Here is a 25,014-nt window from a genome sequence, read left to right on the forward strand (position 1 = left end):
ACCAGGCAGGTAAAATGGTTATGGGCATCGGTAGTAAACCCAAGCTAGTTGCCAATACAATAATAAATGATTGCATGTTGGCTGCCTGATTCCTGGGTTGATTGGATATCCGGTTATATTGTAGTTGCAGCAGTTCCCACAAGATGGTGACAGTAAGTCACATCTTCAAACCTCATCCAGTAATTGTATTGTAGATGTCGCCACTGCATGAGGGTTGCAGTGAATAGTAACATGCTGTAATTGAGCTTTATGGTTATTATTTTTATTTCTCATCATGATCTTTAAAGGGGTTGTTGCATGAAGACCACATATCCACAGGATAAGGAGTAAGTGTCTGATCAGCAGGGGGTCCAACCACTGGGGCCCTTGACAATGACCTATGCTCCCCCGATTGAACAGAGCAGTGGTCACACATGCCTGCTGCTGGAGATTGCTCATCGCTGGCAGTCTCATAGAGTGGCGGTCGCGTGTGTCTGCTGCCCCATTCAAACTGGGAGCATAAGCCACCGTTCTTGTGATTGGCTGGGCCCCCAGCACTCATACGTCTGCCCTACTCTGTGGTTAAGGGATAAGTTGTAATGGGACAACCCCTTTAAGTATCTATGTTTAGGTCAGCTTGGCTGTGCATGACTTGTTCACTTAAAGAGGTTGGCCCATAAACAATAATTATCACCTGTCCACAGGATAGTGCAAAGGTATGATCACTGACAGTCTGACTACAGGAACCCTCATCGATCAGGGAATGGGGTCCCGGAGCCCCAGGGTGATTTACTATTTTATTATTATTTGTTTTACTCACTTATATGCGAACAAATCATTACTACGCTCGCTCTGTGGGACTGCGGAGTACAGCACTCAGCCATGACCAGCAGTTTTATGGAAGTGAATGGAGAGGTGGTCAGGGATGTGCCATTCACTCAGGGGACCCTCGTTCTCCCGATCATCCATTTATAAATGTTGTTTGTGGCCCTTTAACCTTTGGAGCATGCAGTGCATTAATTGAAAGTTGTAAAAGTTTTCATATTTATACAACTACACAAACTAGGCTTGTCTCATTGTCCTGTCCCAAAGCTTGTCAAAAAGTCGGATATTGACTCATAGGGAGCCACTTCCACAAGGTGGCGCTCTCTTTCCTTGGCAGATACCTCTTTGCATACTTCTACAAATATACAGATATCTGTCTGTCTCTTTCTCTATATCTCCCTTTCCTTCTGTCTCTCTTTTCCTCTATCTACGTCTTTCTATCTCTGTATCTTTCTGTACCCATGTTATTTTTTTGTGAACATACAGCATAAGATCAACTCAAAATGAATCGCTGTGATCGGCCATTTGTGATACCCTTCCATACAGCTTTGGGAAGTTTTGGACATAACTGAGCGTTAACTTTTGGGTGTTTTCTATAGCTCTCATTCAGGTATATAGAGCTGCAGGACACATGCTCAGCCACAAACTGCTCCTTACTGGGTTCCTCACCCTTATAGGTAGTAATGGATACAAAGTTTTGTGTATACATGGAATTTGCACTAGTCTTGCATTCCCTACACCGAAGGGTTAAGGGCCCCTAGTATTTTATGTGAGTCATATCCTTGTCATGGGGGTAGATGTGCATCCTGTGAAAACCTGGCCAGTGTACTAGTAAATGACACCAACATCAGTCATGCTGTAGGGAATGATGGCCTTCAGCCATATCTGCCAATTACAGGCACTCATTCTCTGGAGCAGATGACGCCAGGGAAAGATAGTAAACCCTTACTTAAGAAAGTCATAAAGTCACCTCTCTACTAGAAAGTCAAACTCCTGTTCACAAAGCATGGGAAGAAACTTTTGTAGTAAGATTTTGAGCTCGCTTATGGCATGAAATATCAGTCTAGAAAATAAAGCCTGTATTACACTGGCAGATTCGTGGTAACGCTTGTTAATGATGATCTGGCAGTGTAAGGCTAAATGCAAGCAATCAGGATTGCGTGCGGAAAATCCGCACCGTAGGTCATGTACATTGTATTCTATAAGAATTTGAAATTCTCAATGCACACGATGCAGATTTCTTCTGCGCAGATTTTGACCTGCGGTGCTCCCCAGCAGGTCAATTAATTTTATTTTTCCTGACCGGATTTTCTTCATTCGCTTAGGAAAATCTGCACCAATTGATGCAGATTGACCGCACAGATTTGCCTGCAAACTAGGGCTGCAGCTAACGATTATTTGTCGATAATTTCAGCGATTAATCGGGGAAAAAACAGCAAAATGAAAAAAAAAAGGGATTTATATGATTTTACTTGAAAAATTATATTCAAAGGCCATATTAAAACAAATTGTGGATGGCACTGTTATGGGTGGGATCTGTGTATGGCGCTGTTATGGAGGGGATCTGTGTATGGCACTGTTATGGGGAGGGGGATCTGTGGATGGCACTGTTATGGGGAGGGGGATCTGTGGATGGCACTGTTATGGGGAGGGGGATCTGTGGATGGCACTGTTATGGGGAGGGGGATCTGTGGACGGCACTGTTATGGGGAGGGGGATCTGTGGATGGCACTGTTATGGGGAGGGGGATCTGTGGACGGCACTGTTATGGGGAGGGGGATCTGTGGACGGCACTGTTATGGGGAGGGGGATCTGTGGACGGCACTGTTATGGGGAGGGGGATCTGTGGACGGCACTGTTATGGGGAGGGGGATCTGTGGATGGCACTGTTATGGGGAGGGGGGGGGGATCTGTGGATGGCACTATATAGCATCTTATGCTATATGTGTCATACACAGATCCCCCTTCCCCATAACAGTGCCGTCCACAGATCCCCCTTCCCCATAACAGTGCCGTCCACAGATCCCCCTTCCCCATAACAGTGCCGTCCACAGATCCCCCTTCCCCATAACAGCCCCGGCCCTGCTGCTCACAGCAGACTATTCTGGCATTAATTTTTACTCAGCGCATCTTTATTACCTTACAATGAAGCTCCGGTAACAGGCAGAGCGGGCAGCGTAACGTCACTCACGTGAAGCACCTGCTCCGTCCACTTTATGAATGAAGCAGCCGGAGCAGGCGCGTCATGTGAGTAAGTGATGTTACGCCGCCGCCCGCTCTGCCTGTTACAGGAGCTTCATTGTAAGGTAAAATAAAGATGTGCTGATTTAAAGTAAACCGCCCACCCGCATAGCAACAAATTGGCGATTATTCGATAACTGGATTCGTCGACAACGAATCCAGTTATCGAATATTATCGATAAAGTCGATTAATCGTTGCAGCACTACTGCAAACACCTGCGTATTTCAGTGCGCATTCTCCGCACATGAATCCTGAACGTGGGCATGTACCCTAAGGCTACTTTCACACTCACGTTTTGTGCATGACGGATCCGTTCAGATAATACAACCGTCTGCATCCGTTCAGAATAGATCTGTTTGTATTATCTTTAACATGGCCATGACGGATCCCTCTTGAACACCTTCGAAAGTCAATGGAGGACGGATCTGTTTTTTATTGTGTCAGTGAAAACAGATCTGTCCCCATTGACTTGCATTGTGTGACTTGCATCAGAACGGATCCGTTTGGCTCAGTTTCATCAGTCTCCAAAGCGGAATAGAGATGGAACGGAGGCAAACTGATGCATTCTGAGCAGATCGTTATCCATTCAGAATGCATTAGGGCAAAACTGATCCGTTTTGGACCGCTTGTGAGAGCCCTGAACGGATCTCGCAAACGGAAAGCCAAAATGCGAGTGTGAAAGTAGCCTAATACTGCCGCCGATTACCCGATGAACAAGCAAACGCTCGGTTATCGGGCAATTCAAATCTTTCAACAGGTTAAAAAACCATTGCAGGCAGCAAATTGTGGTGTCTAATCATGATCTGCAGCCAGCAAACAGTGATCAATATGCGGACGAGCGATGGCATAATTATCCCCCCCCCCTTATACTGTGGAGGAGATCGCAGCATGTAATAGCAGTGGTCTCCCCTGCTAACTAGCAGATGATTGCTGGGAAGGAACGCTTCCCTCCCGACAATCGCCTGGCTGTCTAAGTTAAAGGTTTATCTCTACTAAAGTCTCACATATATCAGGTTTATCAGGTGTGACAGCTCCTTTTTGCCAAAAATTGTTGACCTCCTTCCCGCAGTGGTCGACATACTGTGATAAGTGCACTGCTTTCTTAGCTTCGATTGCACCAAAATTCTGGAGCACCTCATTTAGACACATTTTTTTTTATTCAGATGCGCCAAAAAGAATGACTTTTCCCGACATACTCGACATATCCTGGTTTTGCTCTAGAATGTGGCCATGGCCAGCTTTTGTCTACCTTTTATCTGTGAAGCTGCATCTCTGATTCTGGCTCGTAGAAGTGGTGAAGATTAGATCAACTTAGTCTAAAGTTTTTGGTGGACAGAATGTTGGCACAGTGTAGTGATAGACTGGCTGACTTCTGTGATGGCAGTAAGTACTTATAGAGTGGTGACCCACCGATGCCCGCCGTGGGGAGATGTGTAATGAGGCTCACTACTCCTGCTGCCGATGAGTTACAGGTTTCCTTTCTATGCAGAACAGGAAAGAAACCTGACAGTCATTGTCCGGAGGTTGGAAGTAGTGGGCCTTGACACATCTCCCTCACAGCACAGGATTCGGGATAACTATTACATCAGTGGGGGTCCTACCATTCGGACCCCCACCTGGAACGAGAACACCATACCCTCCAAAATGACCAGAGCAGCCAGTTGGACATGTATGCGGCAGCTCCATTCATTTCTAAGGGATTTCCGGAGATTAGCTACCTCCGGAACACCCATATAAATTATTGATTGAAGCGGCCTTGCGCATGCCTGACCAGCTGCTTTGGTACTTTTGGGGGGCTTTATGGGTTATGGGGGCCCCATTCTCATGCTTGGTGGGGGCCTAGCAGTAGGACCCCCCTATAGATCTAATAGACAGGGGATAACTTAACATAATCCGAATACTACTTTAAAGACATTGCCTAATTTAAAAACTAATGGCTGGCAGGACTGTGGTTTAAAAAAAAAAAAAAAAACTTGCCTTTCAAAATGTTCTCCGTTTCATTGCCGTAATTCCCTGCAGTCCCCATCGGACTAGAAGTGACTGGGACCCCTTCTCGGACATGGGACTACTGTAGCCGCTCAGTGGCCTCAGCATGGACATGGCATTCTTGCACATGTGACCACTAAGGTGAGTTTTTTTTTTTTTATATATTTTTATTATTATTAACACAGACCTACTGGTTACTAGTGTTTGCATCACTTTTTTTTTTTAAACTTTTTTTTTAACTTTTTTTTTGTGTGTGTTGGTCAGCACGTACAGTGCTGCCCATAATTATTCATACCCCAGGCAAATTTTGACTTAAAGTTACTTTTATTCAACCAGCAAGTAATTTTTTGACGGGAAATGACATAGGTGTCTCCCAAAAGATAATAAGACTATGTACAAGAGGCATTATTGTGGGAAAAAAAACATTTCTCAGCTTTTATTTACATTTGAGCAAAAAATACAAGATGTTACCCACTGTTGAAAATCTCATAGGACGTGGTCGGAAGCCAAAAGTGACACCTGTGCTGGCCAGGAGGATAGTTAGAGAGGTGAAAGAGAATCCAAGGATCCCCACCAAGGCCTTCCTGGTGAATCTGGGCTCTGCTGGTGGCAATGTCTCAAGGCAGACAATCCAACGGACACTGCACACTGCTGGGTTCCACGGATGCAGACCAAGGAGGACGGCACTTCTCCAGATAAGGCACTCGCTTGGCCGTTGTAAAAGCTCATCTGGACAAAGAAGACGACTTCTGGTCTTCTGTGTTATGGTCAGATGAAACAAAAATTGAATTGTTTGGTCACAATGATGTTTCCTTCATTTGCCGTAAAAAAGGAGAAGCCTTCAACCCAAAGAACACCATCCCCACTGTCAAACATGGTGGTGGAAACCTAATGCTTTGGGGGTGTTTTTCAGCCAATGGACCAGGGAACCTAATCACAGTAAACGGCACCATGAAAATAGAGCAATACATGAGGATTCTCAACGATAACATCAAGCAGTCTGCAGAGAAACTTGGCCTTGGTCACCAGTCGACATTTCAGCATGACAATGACCCAAAAACACACAGCAAAAGTGGTAAAGAAATGGTTAGCAGACAACAACATTAACGTTTTGGAGTGGCCCAGCCAGAGTCCAGACTTGAATCCAATTGAGAATCTGTGGAGGGAGCTAAAGATCAGGGTGATGGCAAGAAGACCCTCCAACCTGAAAGATTTGGAGCTCATTGCTAAAGATGAATGGGCAAAAATACCTGTGGAGACATGCAAAAAGCTGGTCTGCAATTATAGGAAGCGTTTGATTGCTGTAATGGCCAATAAAGGCTTTTCTATTGATTATTGAGAAGGGTATGAATGATTTTGGACTGGACACTTTTTGCTCAAATGTAAATAAAAGCTGAGAAATGTTTTTTTCCACAATAATGCCTCTTGTACATCGTCTTATTATCTTTTGGTAGACACCTATGTCATTTCCCGTCAAAAAATTACTTGGTTGAATAAAAGTAACTAAGTCAAAATTTGCCAGGGGGTATGAATAATTATGGGCAGCACTGTACATACACTATATTGCCAGCGACAGAGAGCCGGTCACTAGCAAATCCTTCAGGCTGGCTGTCTGACAACCCCTTTCTGACCTCTCCAGAAAGGTCTTCTAAGCTGATTTATGACCAAATGCAAGTTCAACTTTATGTAAGTAGTCGGCCAATGCAGGGTAGAAGATAACCTCAGATCGAACTGGTTAAAAATGAACGCCATGAAAATGGGATATTCCTCTCATCCCTCTGGATCTGATTTTTCCGCCTGGTTTCGCAGTTTATTATCCCTGGGTTCTATGTAAATCTGCCCACTCCAGCCCATGCATCTATTAATGATCTGTTTTCTGTAGAACCATGTCATGTGCGAACATCTAAAATTGGGCAGATTAATGCAGATGACGTCAGCAGTTGCCTGAGTGCACAGCTCCACATAATGGGTCTGTTTCACAATGACAATGGATGCGGCATGCCACTAAAAGGTTAACGTTGCTGGTAATTTTGGACTTCTTTTAACCACACAGCAGGGTCTTATTTTCTGCTGCCGGCCTCTTCTTTGTATTTTTTCCTCAAAAGGTCACTTGCTGAGGCTGAGTCAGAGCCAGACGGACAATGAACCTCATTTCTTCTTACTAGAAGAGAGGGGCTGCTGACTCATATCTTCAAACCTGACACGCTGGGAACGGCTCCGTCACAGAAGGCGAAATAGACGTTTATCTTTATTAACCCTTGTAGATTACTTATTCTCTATGCATTTGGTCTTGTAATCTGTCATGGCAGACAGACTCAATCCACTGGTAGAAGCACCAGCCAGCTCTGGTCACATCCATGTGGTCAGAGGTGACTACTTGTTGCAAGGTACCCCTTGAGAAGCCAGGAAACACACATTTTAATTCTGCCTACAATTTGTGTACCTTGTGTTTGCTTCTACTGCGATCTACTCATAATGTCCTAGTATTTAGTTTCTTTTTTTTATGTGCATTACTATCCATCTTGATTTTTATTTTTTATCTGCTTCCAGCGTGGATCTTCCTTGTGAATCCAAACTTGTCCAATTTTGGACCATTGAGTTTTGAAATGGTATGTTTTGTTTTGTAAATTGTGACCACCATCTTGGAGTAAGGATGGCATTTTAGCTTTCTTTTTTTTGATGTACCAATAAAGAGATGGAATGATTTGATGTAATTCTTTGTTTTCGTTTTTTAATAGGCATTATGGGCATCATTTACTAAGACCAGCGGTTCACACACTAGTCTTGGTAAAACCCCGCTGGAGAAAGATCCAACTAATTTATTAAGAGGCACACTCCGATAAAGGGGAGTAGAAGATTGTTGATGTTTCTTCAGGAAAGGTCATCAGTCTCTAATTGGAGGGTATCTGCCTCCCAGCACCCCCTGCGATCAGCTGTTTCACGAGACCGCGGCACTCCAGTGAGTTCTGCACTCTCTTCCTAGGCCACTGATGTCACGGTCATCGTTCACACGACCTATATGCAGCTCAGTCCCTTTCAAGTGAATGGGCCTGTTGTGCAATGCCAAGTACAGCTGCTATACAATGTACGGCACTCTGATTGGTAAGCTGTGAGGAGGCCTCTTCCAACAGCTGATCAGTGGCAGTGCTGGTAGTTGGACCCCTACCGATCACATATTGGTGACCTATCTTGAAAATAGGTCATCAATATTCTACTCCGCAAATCTTCTGCTGTCCATGCGCCAAATTAAAATCTACTCCAAATTAAAACGACGAGGGTGTTGGGGAAAAAACTATAAATGGCTTGTATGAAAATCTAAAGCATGTACCTTTTTTCTGTGTGTTGTTACCCTCTACAAAATGCAAACCCATGGGATATGAACCCTCCCTAAGTCTATTTTTACACAACAGAGTAAAATCTGAGGAGTTTGACCCTGGATTTCTGCCCGTGGATTTGCAGTTTGATTTACCGGAGATCCACACAAGGATTGTCATTCAGTGGGGGCTAATCCTTGAGGTGTGTGTGTTTTTTTTTTTTTTGTTTTTTTTTTCTTCACCCAAAACGCATGACATGCCAATTATTTCTATGGTGTCTAGTTGTAGCCTAGGAGTGGGAGGCTGGATTTTTTTCCTGTGAATTTTCCATCCCTTGTTATCACAGCATTCTTCTTTAGTGCAGTAAACTTGTGCTTTGAAGATGCGTCCATGTACCTGTAAAAAACAGTTTCAGATCCATACTCTGCTTTTCCACATTTAGTAGCTTACAAGCATATTTCTTGGGAAAAGTGACTAACATAGTCCCAAAATAAATAAACATTTTGACACGTCCCACGCAACGGCAGTTGGGACAGAAGATAGCTGTCTTGTTTATTACTTCTTTTGCACTTGAGTTAAAAGAGAAAAAAGTTAGGCACCCTGTCACTAGGCAGCTGGCCCTGGTTTTAACAGTTTGCCCTGAAGGCCCAAACTGAAGACTGGAGGGCCTAGTGGAGGAATGAGCCCTGATGACCTGCTGTGTCTACACAGTACGTTCTAATGGGAATTACAATTGACATGGCAGTCTTGCCTAAAGGGTCAGTAAATAAGTTTCAAAGCTTCCTTTACTGGTCTAGGTCATGTGCTTCACCACTTGCCTCCAGGGAGTGCAGCCTTCCCAATTTGCACCTAGGTAGTACCTCTCCAGACCTGTCTTAGTAAATACTTGTACTCAGAAAATATTCTCCAGAATTGTTACAGAAAACACAGTATTGTACAGTTCCTCTGTTATTCTTCCTGGAGATTTATGAATAGGTTGTGTCACGGTCTTTTGAACAGCTCAACATAGAGTTCTAAGAAAAGATGGTTCAGAATAGTTTATCTTATGGCAAATTGGGGTACAGTGGTCCCTCAAGTTACAATATTAATTGGTTCCAGAACGACCATTGTATGTTGAAACCATTGTAAGTTGAGTAATTGGTTCCATAGGCCCAAAATGTCATCCAAGATAAGAGAAAATGAGAAGATTTAAGATTTAAGCTATTTTACCAGAGAAGTGGCCTTGATTGGTTGGACCTGAGTCTGAGACATTGTATGTTGAGTCTAGTTGCAACTTACGATGGATCAGAAAAGACCATTATATGTTGAAAATATTGTATTCTGAGGCCATTGTATCTTGAGGGATCACTGTATTTCTGAAGACGGCCATATAAGTGGAGATAACGGGTCTTTGAGAGCATTTTCAAAATGTCTGCAGCTTATTGCGGCCTCATCAGTAATTTATGTTGAAACTCCCACCTCGGCCCCAATATCGTGCAGCCTTACTACTTGACAGAATTGCTGCGCAGAAGCCTGTGACATTTGTTTGCACTCTGCTAGTATTTGCTTGAAAACGTGAATGTTGTAGACAACATAAACATGCACATGACCATGTCCACAAAATACGGCTACCATCTGTGTGCATTCTGTATCTTTCTCACACCCATCAAAAAAAAGGACTATTCTTATCCGCCGTATGGACCAGAATAGGACATGTTCTTTAATTTGCGGAAAGGCCACGCAGATCTGCCAAAGATTTAAATGTGTGCATGGCTCCATAGAAACGAATGGGTCAGTGTACAATCCACAAAAATGCAGATACCACACAGATGAACGTATGCTTGAGGCCTAAGGAACTTATACACAGGCCAGGGATCGGGAAGGAACACTGCTCGTTTCTGACCATTGCCCTGGATGATTCAACAAATGAGCAAACGCTGGGTGATTGCATGTTTAATGTGGCACTCAATGGGGGAAGTGTATCAAAACAGGTGTAAAGGAAAATTAGCTTAGTTGCCCATAGCATCCAATCAGATTCCGCATTTCATTTTCCAAAGGAGCTGGGAAAAATGAGAGGTGGAATCTGATTGGTTGCTTTGGGCAACTAAGCCAGTTTTCCTTTACACCAGTTTTGATAAATCTCCCCCACTGTTTATAGAAACAAGGAGGGTGCTGCTGATAAATGTAAACTGTATGTGGATGAACAATCGTATTGCAGATCATTCATCCCCATACTAAAGATATTTGGCACAGGTAAATGCAGGTCATGAACTCCGGTCAATGTTGCTATTGCCAATCAGCACAGAAAATTTGTGTAAAAAGAAAATTAGGGGGTCATCTACTATTCTGAAATGCTCCTAAATTAGGCGTACTTCAGGCGCAGATGGTAGCGCAACGGTTAGTTGCACCGCTATCTGTGACTTCCCCAGCACTCACTCCAGGTCTAAAATTGTGGGCGTGGTGGGGAAAGGCCGGCAGACCTATCTCATTTACCATTTTCGACGCCTGTTTTAGGCGTAGAAAAAGGTCTTAATGTACAACAGCTAGGAAGCTGTCTTAGGGTACCTTCACACTTGTGTCAGAGGATTCCGGCAGGCAGTTCCATCGCCGGAACTGCCTGCTGGATCTGCCAAAACGTATGCAAACTGATGGCATTTGTCAGACGGATCAGGATCCTGATCTGTATGACAAATGCATTGAAATGCCGGATCAGTGTCTCCGGTGTCATCCCGAAAAAAGGACCGGCATTTATTTTTTTCACATTTTTTGCGGTCTGAGCATGTGCAGACCGCAATGCCGGATGCGTTTTGCCGGAAAACTCGTATCCGGATCCAGCATTAATGCTTCCATAGACACGTTTGTCTAACTTTATGCCATCTTTTGGTTGACTTACTCTGCAACAGTTTTGTGTCAAACGTTTGGTACATAATGTCATATCTTAGACCATGCCGCTGTTACATTTAGGCATCCACCTTTCCACTAAGTCATGCCCCTTTGGCAAGCTAGGTGCAATGGATTTTTCTAAAACTAAATGTCTTGAAAAAATTTTGCAACAAGGTCTAGATGCAGTCCTATTAGTATTGTGTTTTACATGTTAAAACCTGGCCATTGTTGCAGAAGAACGAAAAAATAATGGTGATGTGAACTCTCCCTTATATGGTCTGACCTGCCCTAAAAGATGAACTCTGACTGGGCTTTTATCTGAGAACTACTTCAGCGAAATTTATACAGACAGCCTTGGATCCCGTTTCCAGTAGTGTGGGCCTAAAGGGTTTGCTTTACAGTAGCATTTGTTCATTGTGGAATAATTGAGTGTCTACCACTAAGAACTAAGGTTTTCTTGATTTTTTGTAAGGCTGTGTAGGACTTTACATTGCCAAAAAATAATCTATAAAAATCTTAACAGTCAGGAATTATTGTAAGGCCTCATTCAGATGGGCGTATCCATTTTTTTGTGGTCTGCAAATTGCGGATCCGCAAAACATGGATACTGGCTGTGTGCCAGCCCTTTTTATAGAAATGCGTATTGTGGACAACAATAATACAGGTTCTATCTTTTTTCCATGGCCACGGAACGGAAGTACGAATTCGGGCAGCACAAAGTGTGATGTTCGCATCTTTTGCGACCCCGCTGAAATGAATGGGCCCGCATCCATTCCACAAAATTGCGGAATGGATGCAGACTCAAATATACGGCCCTTTGTATGTAACTTTAATAAGAAAAGAGTGATATGCAGAATAATCTTCCTGCTATTTGAATGGCTCATAAGTTACTGATAGATCCTACCAACCCACAAGTGACCTAATATCGCTGCATTTGAATGAGTTACAGAAACATGAAGTCATCTTGCCTTTGTAAAGCTCTATGTACATCCAAGAAGATAAGAAAGGAAATATATTCACATTGGAAGATCGTAATAGAATAGAAGGTACTTACTGATGCTGCTGGCTGCCTGGCGATAACACAGTGTGGCTAGAGGGCCACAAGAGACCTTCAGAGAATGTCTTCCTTTCATCGCACTTGGAAGGAGTCTTAGAAGAACCTCTCCTTGGTTGCTGCACTGCTGCATGTGTCTGTGCCTTGTTCAAATGGGTGATGCTCAATTACCAGAAGCTAAGTTGGATCCCATGTAGGTGGTTGTATCCGTGAGCTTGTGTAACTGGAAACTTTGAAAAGTACTGTTGGTCTTTTATTTTGGATTGTACGCAAATTTTTATATAGTCTAGGTTGAAACATACTCTGAAAGGCTATGGACACCTTTGGGGCAATTTTTTTATGTTTGCATTTTGCTCACTTTAGGCTAAAAATCATTTTTTTAATTGTTTTTTATTAAAAAATGTTCGGCAGTTTTTGTGATACATGTGGCTAAGAATCAGTCTGTCCCTCCTGAGTTCCTTAACCACCTCAGCCCCCAGTGCTTAAACACCCTGAAAGACCAGGCCACTTTTTACACTTCTGACCTACACTACTTTCACCGTTTATTGCTCGGTCATGCAACTTACCACCCAAATGAATTTTACCTCCTTTTCTTCTCACTAATAGAGCTTTCATTTGGTGGTATTTCATTGCTGCTGACATTTTTACTTTTTTTGTTATTAATCTAAATTTAATGATTTTTTTGCAAAAAAATGACATTTTTCACTTTCAGTTGTAAAATTTTGCAAAAAAAAACGAGATCCATATATAAATTTTGCTCTAAATTTATTGTTCTACATGTCTTTGATAAAAAAAAAATGTTTGGGTAAAAAAAAAAAAATGGTTTGGGTAAAAGTTATAGCGTTTACAAACTATGGTACAAAAATGTGAATTTCCGCTTTTTGAAGCAGCTCTGACTTTCTGAGCACCTGTCATGTTTCCTGAGGTTCTACAATGGCCAGACAGTACAAACACCCCACAAATGACCCCATTTCGGAAAGTAGACACCCTAAGGTATTCGCTGATGGGTATAGTGAGTTCATAGAACTTTTAATTTTTTGTTACAAGTTAGCAGAAAATGATGATTTTTTTTTTTTTTTTCTTACAAAGTCTCATATTCCACTAACTTGTGACAAAAAATAAAAACTTCCATGAACTCACTATGCCCATCAGCGAATACCTTGGGGTGTCTTCTTTCCAAAATGGGGTCACTTGTGGGGTAGTTATACTGCCCTGGCATTCTAGGGGCCCAAATGTGTGGTAAGGAGTTTGAAATCAAAATCTGTAAAAAATGACCAGTGAAATCCGAAAGGTGCTCTTTGGAATATGGGCCCCTTTGCCCACCTAGGCTACAAAAAAGTGTCACACATGTGGTATCTCCATATTCAGGAGAAGTTGGGGAATGTGTTTTGGGGTGTAATTTTACATATACCCATGCTGGGTGAGAGAAATATCTTGGCAAAAGACAACTTTTCCCATTTTTTTATACAAAGTTGGCATTTGACCAAGATATTTATGACACCCCAAAACACATTCCCCAACTTCTCCTGAATACGGCGATACCACATGTGTGGCACTTTTTTGCAGCCTAGGTGGGCAAAGGGGCCCACATTCCTTTTATGAGGGCATTTTTAGACATTTGGATCCCAGACTTCTTCTCACGCTTTGGGGCCCCTAAAATGCCAGGGCAGTATAAATACCCCACATGTGACCCCATTTTGGAAAGAAGACACCCCAAGGTATTCAATGAGGGGCATGGCGAGTTCATAGAAAATTTATTTTTTTTGGCACAAGTTAGCGGAAATTGATTTTATTTTTATTTTTTTCACAAAGTCTTCCTTTCCGCTAACTTGGGACAAAAATTTCAATCTTTCATGGACTCAATATGCCCCTCACGGAATACCTGGGGGTGTCTTCTTTCCGAAATGGGGTCACATGTGGGGTATTTATACTGCCCTGGCATTCTAGGGGCCCTAAAGCGTGAGAAGAAGTCTGGAATATAAATGTCTAAAAAATTTTACGCATTTGGATTCCGTGAGGGGTATGGTGAGTTCATGTGAGATTTAATTTTTTGACACAAGTTAGTGGAATATGAGACTTTGTAAGAAAAAAAATAATAATTTCCGCTAACTTGGGCCAAAAAAATGTCTGAATGGAGCCTTACAGAGGGGTGATCAATGACAGGGGGGTGATCAATGACAGGGGGGGTGATCAGGGAGTCTATATGGGGTGATCACCCCCCTGTCATTGATCACCCCCCTATAAGGCTCCATTCAGATGTCCGTATGTGTTTTGCGGATCCGATCCATGTATCCGTAGATCCGTAAAAATCATACGGACATCTGAATGCAGCCTGACAGGGGGGGTGATCAATGACAGGGGGGTGATCAGGGAGTCTATATGGGGTGATCACCCCCCCGGAAGGCTCCAGGGAGACGCCTGTATGTGTTTTGCGGATCCGATCCATCTATCAGTGGATCCGTAAAAATCATGCGGACATCTGAATGGAGCTTTACAGGGGGGTGATCAATGACAGAGGGGTAATCAATGACAGGGGGGTGATCAGGGAGTCTATATGGGGTGATCACCACAGTCATTGATCACGCCCCTGTAAGGCTCCATTCAGACGTCCGTATGCGTTTTGCGGATCCGATCCATCTATCAGTGGATCCGTAAAAATCATGCGGACATCTGAATGGAGCTTTACAGGGGGGTGATCAATGACAGGGGGGTGATCAGGGGTGATCAAGGGGTTAATAAGTGACAGGGGGGGGTGTAGTGTAGTGGTGCTTGGTGCAACATATTACTGAGCTACCTGTGTCCTCTGGTGGTCGATCCAAACAAAGGGGACCACCAGAGGACCAGGTAGCAGGTATATTAGACGCTGTTATCAAAACAGCGCCTAATATACCTGTTAGGGGTTAAAAAAATCACATCTCCAGCCTGCCAGCGAACGATCGCCGCTGGCAGGCTGGAGATCCACTCTCTTACCTTCCGTTCCTGTGAGCACGCGCGCCTGTGTGCGCGCGTTCACAGGAAATCTCACGTCTCGCGAGATGACGCATATATGCGTGACTGTGCGCAGGGCTGCCACCTCCGGAACGCGATCCTGCGTTAGGCGTTCCGGAGGTGGTTAAACACTCATTTAAGCCATATTTTTATCAGTTTATAATGAGTGTTTATGAGGTCAGGAGATCAGAGATAAAGCTTCCCATGAGCTGTCAACTGAAGGAACGCAGTCTGCAAATAGACTGATTTTAAACCACATGTATCACAAAAACCTCAGAATTTTTTTTTATGAAGACCAATTGAAAGAATTATTTTTAGCCCAAAATGAGTAAAATGCAATCATAAAAAATTGTCATGAAGATGTCCTTAGCCTTTAAAATAATTTCTTTACTTTGATTGTACGTTCTTGGGATACAATTTCGTAATTAGAAACCTTTTGGATGCTAGATTATAAGAATTTTAATTTAATTTAAATTGAGTCGCTCTTGTTCTGTCATTGTAATATATATAATGCATCATGCCAGAGCTTGGAAAGTGTAAACCTCGTGTAACATACATTCCTTTTCTCTCCTGCATCTTTTATCGGTTTTCATTTAATGTATCTTTACCTGTTTTCATTTAATAACATTGTATTTGATTATTGGGGTGCCCGTCCGTGGTACTGGCTACTTGAAATTATGGCATATTATATTAAGTACAGGTGCGGCACAGCAACTAGCGGTTCTATACATGAGGACCCTGGGGCCAGGCTGCACCCATAGAGGATAATTACTTGATTGCTTTTTTGCCAGAATAAATGCAGACCGGTGCCATAAGTCATCTTGTGAATTTTTTGACAAACATAATAAAATTTGCAATTGTCATTCGATCTGTATACATGCATTGTAAATCTTACACGGTATATGTTTATTTTCAGCTTGAGTGACAGTTTTTTCATGGTGAAAGGAGCTGCCATCTTCCTGCAGCAAGGAAATAGCTTCCAAGGACAAAGGAGTCTGCTTCACTTGCACAAGAATGCTGGTACGGGGTGGCCGTAAGGTCAGCAGCTTTCTAGGGGGTGCTGGATAGTAATTGCTACTAATGATGTTCCTTGGATCCCTTGGGGGAGATCACATGCATGCTTGTCAGTGTGACAGATGTTCAAGGACCTAACCCTCAACATCCCAACTACTGCCAGCTGGCCTTATGAGAAGATGTCAGTACGGTCTGAACTGCAATGGCATTGGAGTTCAAGAGCAGCAAAAATTTTATGTCCCCTGTACTTAGCACGTATTTAAATGCGGGGTGTGTTTTTTTTAGCCGAATAACCATCATTCTTTTGAATGGGAACCTTCATTATGGCAAATAATATTCAGAGTAATTTTACCATCCAAGAGTATCTCTCCATGTGACTACATAGCTCAGACTAAAGGTGGCCATAAACCTTTATTAGCTGTTGGCCTAATGCTTATTCGACCAAGAGCTATATCTCCAGACTGTACCATACAGCTAAGAGCTATATCTCCAGGCTGTACCATACAGCTAAGAGCTATATCTCCAGGCTGTACCATACAGCTAAGAGCTATATCTCCAGGCTGTACCATACAGCTAAGAGCTATATCTCCAGGCTGTACCATACAGCTAAGAGCTATATCTCCAGGCTGTACCATACAGCTAAGAGCTATATCTCCAGGCTGTACCATACAGCCAAGAGCTATATCTCCAGGCTGTACCATACAGCCAAGAGCTATATCTCCAGGCTGTACCATACAGCCAAGAGCTATATCTCCAGGCTGTACCATACAGCCAAGAGCTATATCTCCAGGCTGTACCATACAGCCAAGAGCTATATCTCCAGGCTGTACCATACAGCCAAGAGCTATATCTCCAGGCTGTACCATACAGCCAAGAGCTATATCTCCAGGCTGTACCATACAGCCAAGAGCTATATCTCCAGGCTGTACCATACAGCCAAGAGCTATATCTCCAGGCTGTACCATACAGCCAAGAGCTATATCTCCAGGCTGTACCATACAGCCAAGAGCTATATCTCCAGGCTGTACCATACAGCCAAGAGCTATATCTCCAGGCTGTACCATACAGCCAAGAGCTATATCTCCAGGCTGTACCATACAGCCAAGAGCTATATCTCCAGGCTGTACCATACAGCCAAGGGTGTATGTGTTTGCAATGGGGAAAGGGGAAATCAAATGATTGGACGTGTTGAAATCCAGATCATGTAAGCTACTTGGCCAAAATCGGCAGATTTGGCCAGATTTGCTGTTGTGAATGGCCACCTTAAAGGCCTCTTCAGATTAGCCAACTGACCAGAGACTTATCAAGAATAAACCACTGGCTTCTGATAATTGCCTGCTCTTTCATATGGTGATTGGGCAGTTATAGGGAATGAGCTTTTTTTAAAATCATTTTTAGCATTCCTGATAATCGGCCTGTATAAAGGCGCCTTAATGTTCATTAATATTTGGCTCTGATTTATGATAAATTATTGGATATGGACCCAGTCATGGTGATAAAACTATACAGGTTGAAGCACGTGCTGAACTCTGCAGCCTACATGTGCCTTAAGTTATGTGCCCTAGTTCTAGTTCTTTCCATCTTCTGAGAACGCAAGAAAACTTAAAGTAAACTGTGAGACAGCCTGTGACACAATCTCATAGTTGTATCACCTCTTAAGAAATTAGACTGCTTTAAAGGTCGTTCCATTAATGTTAAGTTACCCCCTAACCATTATAACCCCCACCAATCACACTAGCGAAACTCTGTACCCACAGGGCCGCAAGAAATTAACAGAGTGGAAGGTGAAGCATGCGCTCTGCTGCTCCATTCATGTTTGAGATCTGCTGGAAACGGTTGAACGCTGTACTATCTCTGGCTGTCTCGTAGAGATGAATTGAGTGGTAGGGTGCATGCTCGACTGGCCACTCCATCTATTTCAAGGGGCTCTGCAGAGTGTGGGGGGGTCCCTGTTCTCATTATCGCTCTGGTTCTTAATACTTGTCCCCTATCCTGTTTATAGGTGAATAATATTCCCCTAGACTTCTTCCGGAGAATGTTTTTCTGTTGTCAGGAAAAGAAAACCCTATGAATTTGTGGTATTTTTAAAGGGGGTAAAAACATAATCCTTAAACAGGGTCAGAATAGCATAAAGGAACAAAAGAAATCCTCACCTCACAGATCCTCTACCACTGGGTCCTTGCTGGTCTCTACTTCCTGGTCCCTCTCCATACACTGGGAAATGACTGTTCGGCCAATCACAGCGCTGACCTGCCTCAGTGACTGTGTTGAGAGGCATCGGGAAATAGAGACTGGAAGGGGGCCCTGGAAGTGCTGGAACGGGAGTGCTGGGAGACTTTGGGCGTGCACCCTTTTTTAAGTTGGATGTTCAGCATGTGCTTTGACCCGTATACCGTAGTTTTATCACCATGACTGGGTCCATATCCAAATATATATATATATATATATATATATATATATATATATTACACAAAATGCAATGAATGGCAGCACCAACCTTTAGATTTGAAGATTGGGTGCAAGCTCCAATAGGAAAAGCGTCCCAGGATAATAAAAATAAAAAAGAGAGCAGCACTCCGGTATAGTGAAAAAAGAAAACTGTTTATTCACCCAGTGGTGACGCGACGTTTCGGCTCCAACATGAAGCCTTTCTCAAGCTTGAGAAATATATATTGATGACATTTTCTTTCTAGGTGATCTGCCTCAGCACCTTCAGCTTATGATCAATCTTCTTCGCTCTGAAGATCGTATTAAACTGGTAAATCTGTCTTTTGTTTCTTATAGAAGGAGTTGGGTGTAGGCTTGCTTGTAGACTATGGTGATCCCTCGGAGTACCTGCTGTTGTTACCTTAATAACAGCATTATTGGGCAGCATGTGGATGGGTCCACATTTTGGAGACTGCAAAAAGCAGAGCACCAACCCCTGATTAAGTGTTTTAGTACACAAAAATGACAGAGTAACCATCTCCTAGAATGCTACAAGTTGTCATTGAATGATTTTGAACACCACACATTATCTGTTATTTGTTAAAAATCTAGGCACCTGGCAGTGCTATGTTTAGAGGACCTGGCAGCCAGATTAACCCTATTAAACCAGTCGTACTGCCTGATTTGCATGATCCTGCTTGTTAAAAATCATACCTTAAAGGGCTATTCCCATCTTAGACAATGGGGGCATATCGCTAGAATATGCCCCCATTATCTGATAGGTGCGGGTCCCACACCTATATCGAGAACGGAATGGAGAGCACTGTGCCTGGAGGACCCCAGATTTCCCGGGGTCCATCCACAGCAAAGCGCTAATCCCCGCCTCTCCCATAGAAGTGAATAGGAGCCCATGCTCCCATTCATTTCTATGGGGCAGACGGCAATAGCCGAGCCAGCGCTCGGCTATTTTCGGCGGCCCCATAGAAATGAATGGAGGGTGGCTGCGCATGAGCTGTGCGCTCTCCTTCACTGTCGGGGCTCCGTTCTCGATATAGGTGCGGGTCCCAGCATGAGACCAGCACCTATAAAACAATGGGGGCATAGCCTAGCGATATGCCCCCATTGTCTGAGTTGAGAAAACCCCTTTAATCGCCCAAATATGTTTATCCGTTCCATATACATCTAATTTTTTATCAATATGCTGATTATATCTTCACTGCACCGAGGTGGTACCTGGCCGGTGTGCTCATGTCTGACCCTATAATCTTGCTTGTGCACTGTTCATTTTATAATCAGCGCAAATGCAGTGAGAATCTCTTTAGTGGGGAAGCCTGAGAGAGTTACTACATATGCGCCGATAATATAGTCCATGGGATTACAGGGCCAAGTGAGAACACAATGGTGATGCCTGTCCCTGTCGGTCAAGGAAGGGGGTGTGGTTGTGGTGCACCAAGGGGCTAGAGTCTGCCCCTTGGGGCTCTGAAGGCCTAATTAGCTTATTGATTAAGACTAACAGATTTGGTCGATTAAAGGCATTATTTTAATCAGCAGGTTCATCCCTACTAGGCAGTCTAACCGGTTTAAGAGTTGATCCTGGTGACATCTCCTCTTTATTCTACATTTTCTTGTCGTTATTTTATATAAACGGACAGTCACAAGTTGTAACTCTAGGAGATTTAATACTATAGATCTATATGGAGGATGAAGGCTGTCAATGATATGTAGGACATTGTATCTTCTCAGGCCTGTTTCACACTGCCGGCAGGCTGTTCTAGCATAGAATGCCAGGAATCGGCCGGACAAAAACTGCTGTGTGTAGCAGTATTTGTCCAGCCGATTCTCTGCATATTTTCCGGATTGGGCCAGGATCACAACCAGACCCCATTATAGTTAAAGGGAACCTGTCACCTGGATTTTGGGTATAGAGCTGAGGACATGGGTTGCTAGATGTCCGCTAGCACATCCGCAATACCCAGTCCCCATAGCTCTGTGTGCTTTTATTGTGTAAAAAAACCTATTTTATGCATATGCAAATTAACCTGAGATGAGTCCTGTCCCTGACTCATCTCACGTACAGGACTCATCTCAGGTTAATTTGCATATGTATCAAATCGGTTTTTATACACAATAAAAGCACACAGAGCGGGACTGGGTATTGCGGATGTGCTAGCGTCCATCTAGCAACCCATGTCCTCGGCTCTATACACAAAATCCAGGTGATAGGTTCCCTTTAAAGGTGCCGGACAGCATTCTTGCAGCGTCTGACAATGCTGGATCCGGCAGGCCGCTCCTTAGATGGTAGCGGGTATCAGCTTTCGCTCGGGCACATGGAATGTGATAGTTTATATAATGTTGTTGCGCTTATTATAATCTTACTGTACTGATGGCTACCAGCATTTGAAAAAGGTGCAATGAAATTGTATAAAATAGCTCAAAGTGAGTATTACTGCTAAAAGCAAGAGCCTCTCTCACCAGCAAGATCTTAATTCTGGAGCATCTTTCATCCGAGAGCTGCACCCTCTCAGTGAAGGAACACATGGTGACAGTATTTAATTCATGATGTTATATGTATTTATTAGTGGTTTGTATGTGCTGTTCTCTCAGGCTGTCCGACTAGAGAGCAGCTGGTCAGACCGTGTACGTTACATGGTGGTGGTCTACAGTAATGGACGTCAGGACACAGAAGAGAATATTCTACTTGGGGTAGATTTCACCAATAAAGAAAGGTACATTTAAAATATTTTGGCACAGTGCCGCAGACATGACATTATCATGATTTAGTCATTTAGCAGATGTTTTTGCTTGCTTCTCTAAATGCAAAGTTCCAAGTACATAGTAAATGTCTATGATTTAGGTGGATAATAAACCTAAAAATGAATGATTTCCCCCATAAAAGTTAGATTTTTACAACAGGGTCTAACTTAAAGAGGACCTTTCACCTGTATAAACTATGTGAACTGACTATGCTGCCATATAGAGCGGCCCCCGGGGATCTCACTACACTTACTATTATCCCCGGGCGCCGCTCCGTTCTACCGTTATAGGCTCCGGTACCTTTGCTTCTTAAGTTATAGTAGGCGGTGTCTTCCCTTGTCCTGTGGGCGTCTCCTTCTCCTAGGCTGCAGCGCTGGCCAATCGCAGCGCACAGCTCACAGCCTGGGAGGTTTTTTCTCCCAGGCTGTGAGCTGTGCGCTGTGATTGGCCAGCACTGCAGCCCAGGAGAAGGAGACGCCCACAGGACAAGGGAAGACCCGCCTACTATAACTTAAAAAGCAAAGGTACCGGAGCCTATAACGGGAGAACGGAGCGGCGCCCGGGGATAATAGTAAGTGCAGTGAGATCCCCGGGCGCCGCTCTACATGGCAGCATACTCAGTTAACATAGTTTATACAGGTGAAAGGTCCTCTTTAAGAAAAGGTGTAGAGAATATCTGGGTCTACATGCTGTGAGAATGGCCACAGCAGGTACATCACACCTGCCCATTTTCTCTCTCCCATGTACTGTAAATGGGGCCAAGGAGACCAGGCACTGCCAGCCAGGAGTTCGATTTCTCACTGCGTGCCCTCCTTATTATCCAGATTGCTTCAGTTTGTAATTGTCATCAATTAGACTTCTAGACTAAACAATTTCTTAATCTACAGGCTAGGGTTCAAGGTAAACCTTTTACTTTAAATTTGAAGACTGGAGTTTAAACATGATCCAAAATGTAATCTCATGATCACTGGCGTTGGTCCTCTCTCTCCTTTCTAATAGTAAAAGTTGCACTATTGGTATGGTTCTGCACTTGTGGAGCGACACCACCATACGTTTGGATGGGGATGGGTGAGTGACTGCACACACAGTAATTGTATTTTATCTGTTGGAGATGAAAAATATCTTTGTATATGATTTTTCTGTGAAACTTGCCGAGCATTCATTTTAGAAAAGTCACATGGTCACCAAGTCCAGTTATCCAAAAAAATAAAAAATCTTAGCTGTCCCTTAATAAATGCAAAAAATACTGAAAATAAAACACTGTCCAGCATATGCAGTGAATTTAAAAAAAAAGTCCCTAGTTATTAAAGGGGTTTTCCAGGCTCCTGATGTTGATAATCTATCCTCAGGATTATTAATATCCTGTCAGCGTCTGACTCCTGGCACCCCCACTGATCAGCTCTTCCTTGCAGCCTCTGGCACCAGAACTAGCTCTTGAATGGACAGCTCCATTCAAATGTAGTGGCCGTGCCGGGTTACTGCAGCTCAGCTCCTATTGAAGTGAATGGTGGATAAGTTGCAGTAACCCAACACGGCCACTACGCTTTGAACGGAGCTGTTTTTCCTGTTCCAGTGCTGAATGCTGCAGGGAACAGCTGATGGATGGGGATGCGGTATTTCTAACCCTCACTGGTGGTATATAAATGACCTACCCCAAGGATAGGTCATCAGTATCAGGAACCTGGAAAGCCCCCCTACGTACCAAATTATGTGTGGTATTAAACCTGCATGGATTGGAAATTAGACCACTCAATGATTGAGACTTTCTCTCCTGTTTAGATAGTGAACACCCCACAGGGAGTTGAGATGAACTGTTCAAAAGTGGGTACACCTTTGCAACTTGCATCATATCCGCTTCTATTATCTAGATGTTCCTAGACTTATTATGTTGCTATCTGACCAAATGTGGAAGCACTAAATGTGTTATAACCTTCATCAATTTTTTTTATATTTTTTTGCTTTTAGGGGGTTTAGTGTTAACACTGCTGGAAGAACTCATGTGTTCAAACCAGTGTCAGTCCAGGCCATGTGGTAAGTGGTTATTGTAAGGGCAATAATATGATTTCCATTCTTTTTTTTTTATTTTTTATGTAGGGCTTGGTATTGCCACTGCAGTGTTTGAGTATGGGACTGAATGAATATCCGATTATACACTGCATTATTTACTGCTGGAGTGGTAGAGTTTGCTTCTTTTGTTTTACAGATATGCTGTTGTGAGTTGTGAGGGGGGCTTACTACTTTTATCTGTTGGGAGATGTTTGTTGGGGGGAGAGAGAAGGATGTGCTGAGCCAATCATTGACCACAGTGGTGACCTGCTAAGCCACTGATTGGCTGAGTGGGCACTTCCTGCCATTTCCTGCGTGTCTAGACTGGGCCAGGAAGTGGAGAACACTGCAAGATTCATACCGACGGGGGATCTGGGGATGGTCTTAGGAATTTTCTTCTTCCAATGGGAACCAATATTGCCTTAACAGCTGTGTTGTAAAGTGGCCCCCAATAGACCCTATTGGTCATCAAAGTGTAGTTTTGATGGAAAAATAGCTCTGCACGATGGAATCTACTATGCAGAGGTGAACAAAGCCTTAAAGAGGTATTCACATCTTAGACAATAGGGGCATATCGCTAGGATATGCCCCCATTGTCTGATAGGTGCGTGTCCCACCTCTGGGACCCACACCTACAAGGAGAACGGAGCCGGGGAGAGTTGTGGCTGAAGGACCCCGGGTTTCCCGGGGTTCGTCCACCACCAGGCGCAGTTCCCCGCCTCTCTCATTGAAGTGAATAGGAAAGCACTGCGCATGCGCGGCCACCGCTCTCATTCATTTCTATGGGGCCGACAGAAATAGCAGAGCCAGCGCTCGGCTATTTTCGGCGGCTCTATAGAAATAAATGGACTGCGGCTGCTTATGCGCGATGTGCCATCCTCAACTTTCTCCGCTCTGTTCTCCTTGTAGGTGCGGGTCCCAGAGGTGGGACCCGCACCTATCGGACAATGGGGGCACCTACAAAGAGAACAGAGCGGAGAAAGTTGAGGAGGGCGCACCGCGCATGTACAGCTGCCCTCTATTCATTTCTATGCAGCCGCCGAAAATAGCCGACCGCTGGCTCTGCTATTTCCGTCGGCCCTATAGAAATGAATGGGAGCGGTGGCCGCGCATGCGCGGTGCGCTTCCATTCACTTCAATGGGAGAGGCGGGGAGCTGCGCCTGGTGGTGGACGAACCCCGGAAAACCCGGGGTCCTCCAGTCACAACTCTCCCGACTCCGTTCTCCTTGTAGGTGTGGGTCCCAGAGGTGGGATCCGCACCTATGAGACAAATGGAGGCATATCCTAGCGATATGCCCCCATTGTCTAAGATGGGATAACCCCTTTAACAGAATGGCCAGCTACCTTTCTTACAGACATGTAAACTTGAAGAATTAACACTGCATGAAAACATTATACCATCCAGTTTAATGGAACGTCTACAGAGCAATCTGAGGTTTCTGAATTGCCACGAAGTGTTCTGTTTCCGTAATGCAGTTTCCACATAAGAACCAGTAGATTGAGTAGAACTCTAGCAGACATG

The 25,014-nt window shown here is 43.8% G+C and overlaps 1 protein-coding gene across 3 annotated transcripts in view; it reads left to right on the forward strand.

The window, feature by feature from the left end:
* The window catches only part of SSH1 (slingshot protein phosphatase 1), a 55,848-nt gene that overhangs the window by 13,054 nt on the left and 17,780 nt on the right, over positions 1-25,014 (forward strand). The window contains exons 3-7 of one of the 3 annotated variants that reach the window (XM_040416607.1): positions 16,167-16,270; positions 18,958-19,022; positions 21,296-21,417; positions 22,445-22,513; positions 23,411-23,476. In XM_040416607.1, the coding sequence (XP_040272541.1) occupies positions 16,167-16,270; positions 18,958-19,022; positions 21,296-21,417; positions 22,445-22,513; positions 23,411-23,476 (426 nt within the window). Of the gene's footprint in view, positions 1-16,164; positions 16,289-18,957; positions 19,023-21,295; positions 21,418-22,444; positions 22,514-23,244; positions 23,267-23,410; positions 23,477-25,014 lie in introns of those variants that run through there. The other 2 variants (XM_040416608.1, XM_040416610.1) reach the window with 2 other exon arrangements.

This window comes from Bufo bufo, chromosome 2 (genome assembly GCF_905171765.1).
Source record: "Bufo bufo chromosome 2, aBufBuf1.1, whole genome shotgun sequence".
In the NCBI taxonomy this organism is placed as follows: Eukaryota; Metazoa; Chordata; class Amphibia; order Anura; family Bufonidae; genus Bufo; species Bufo bufo.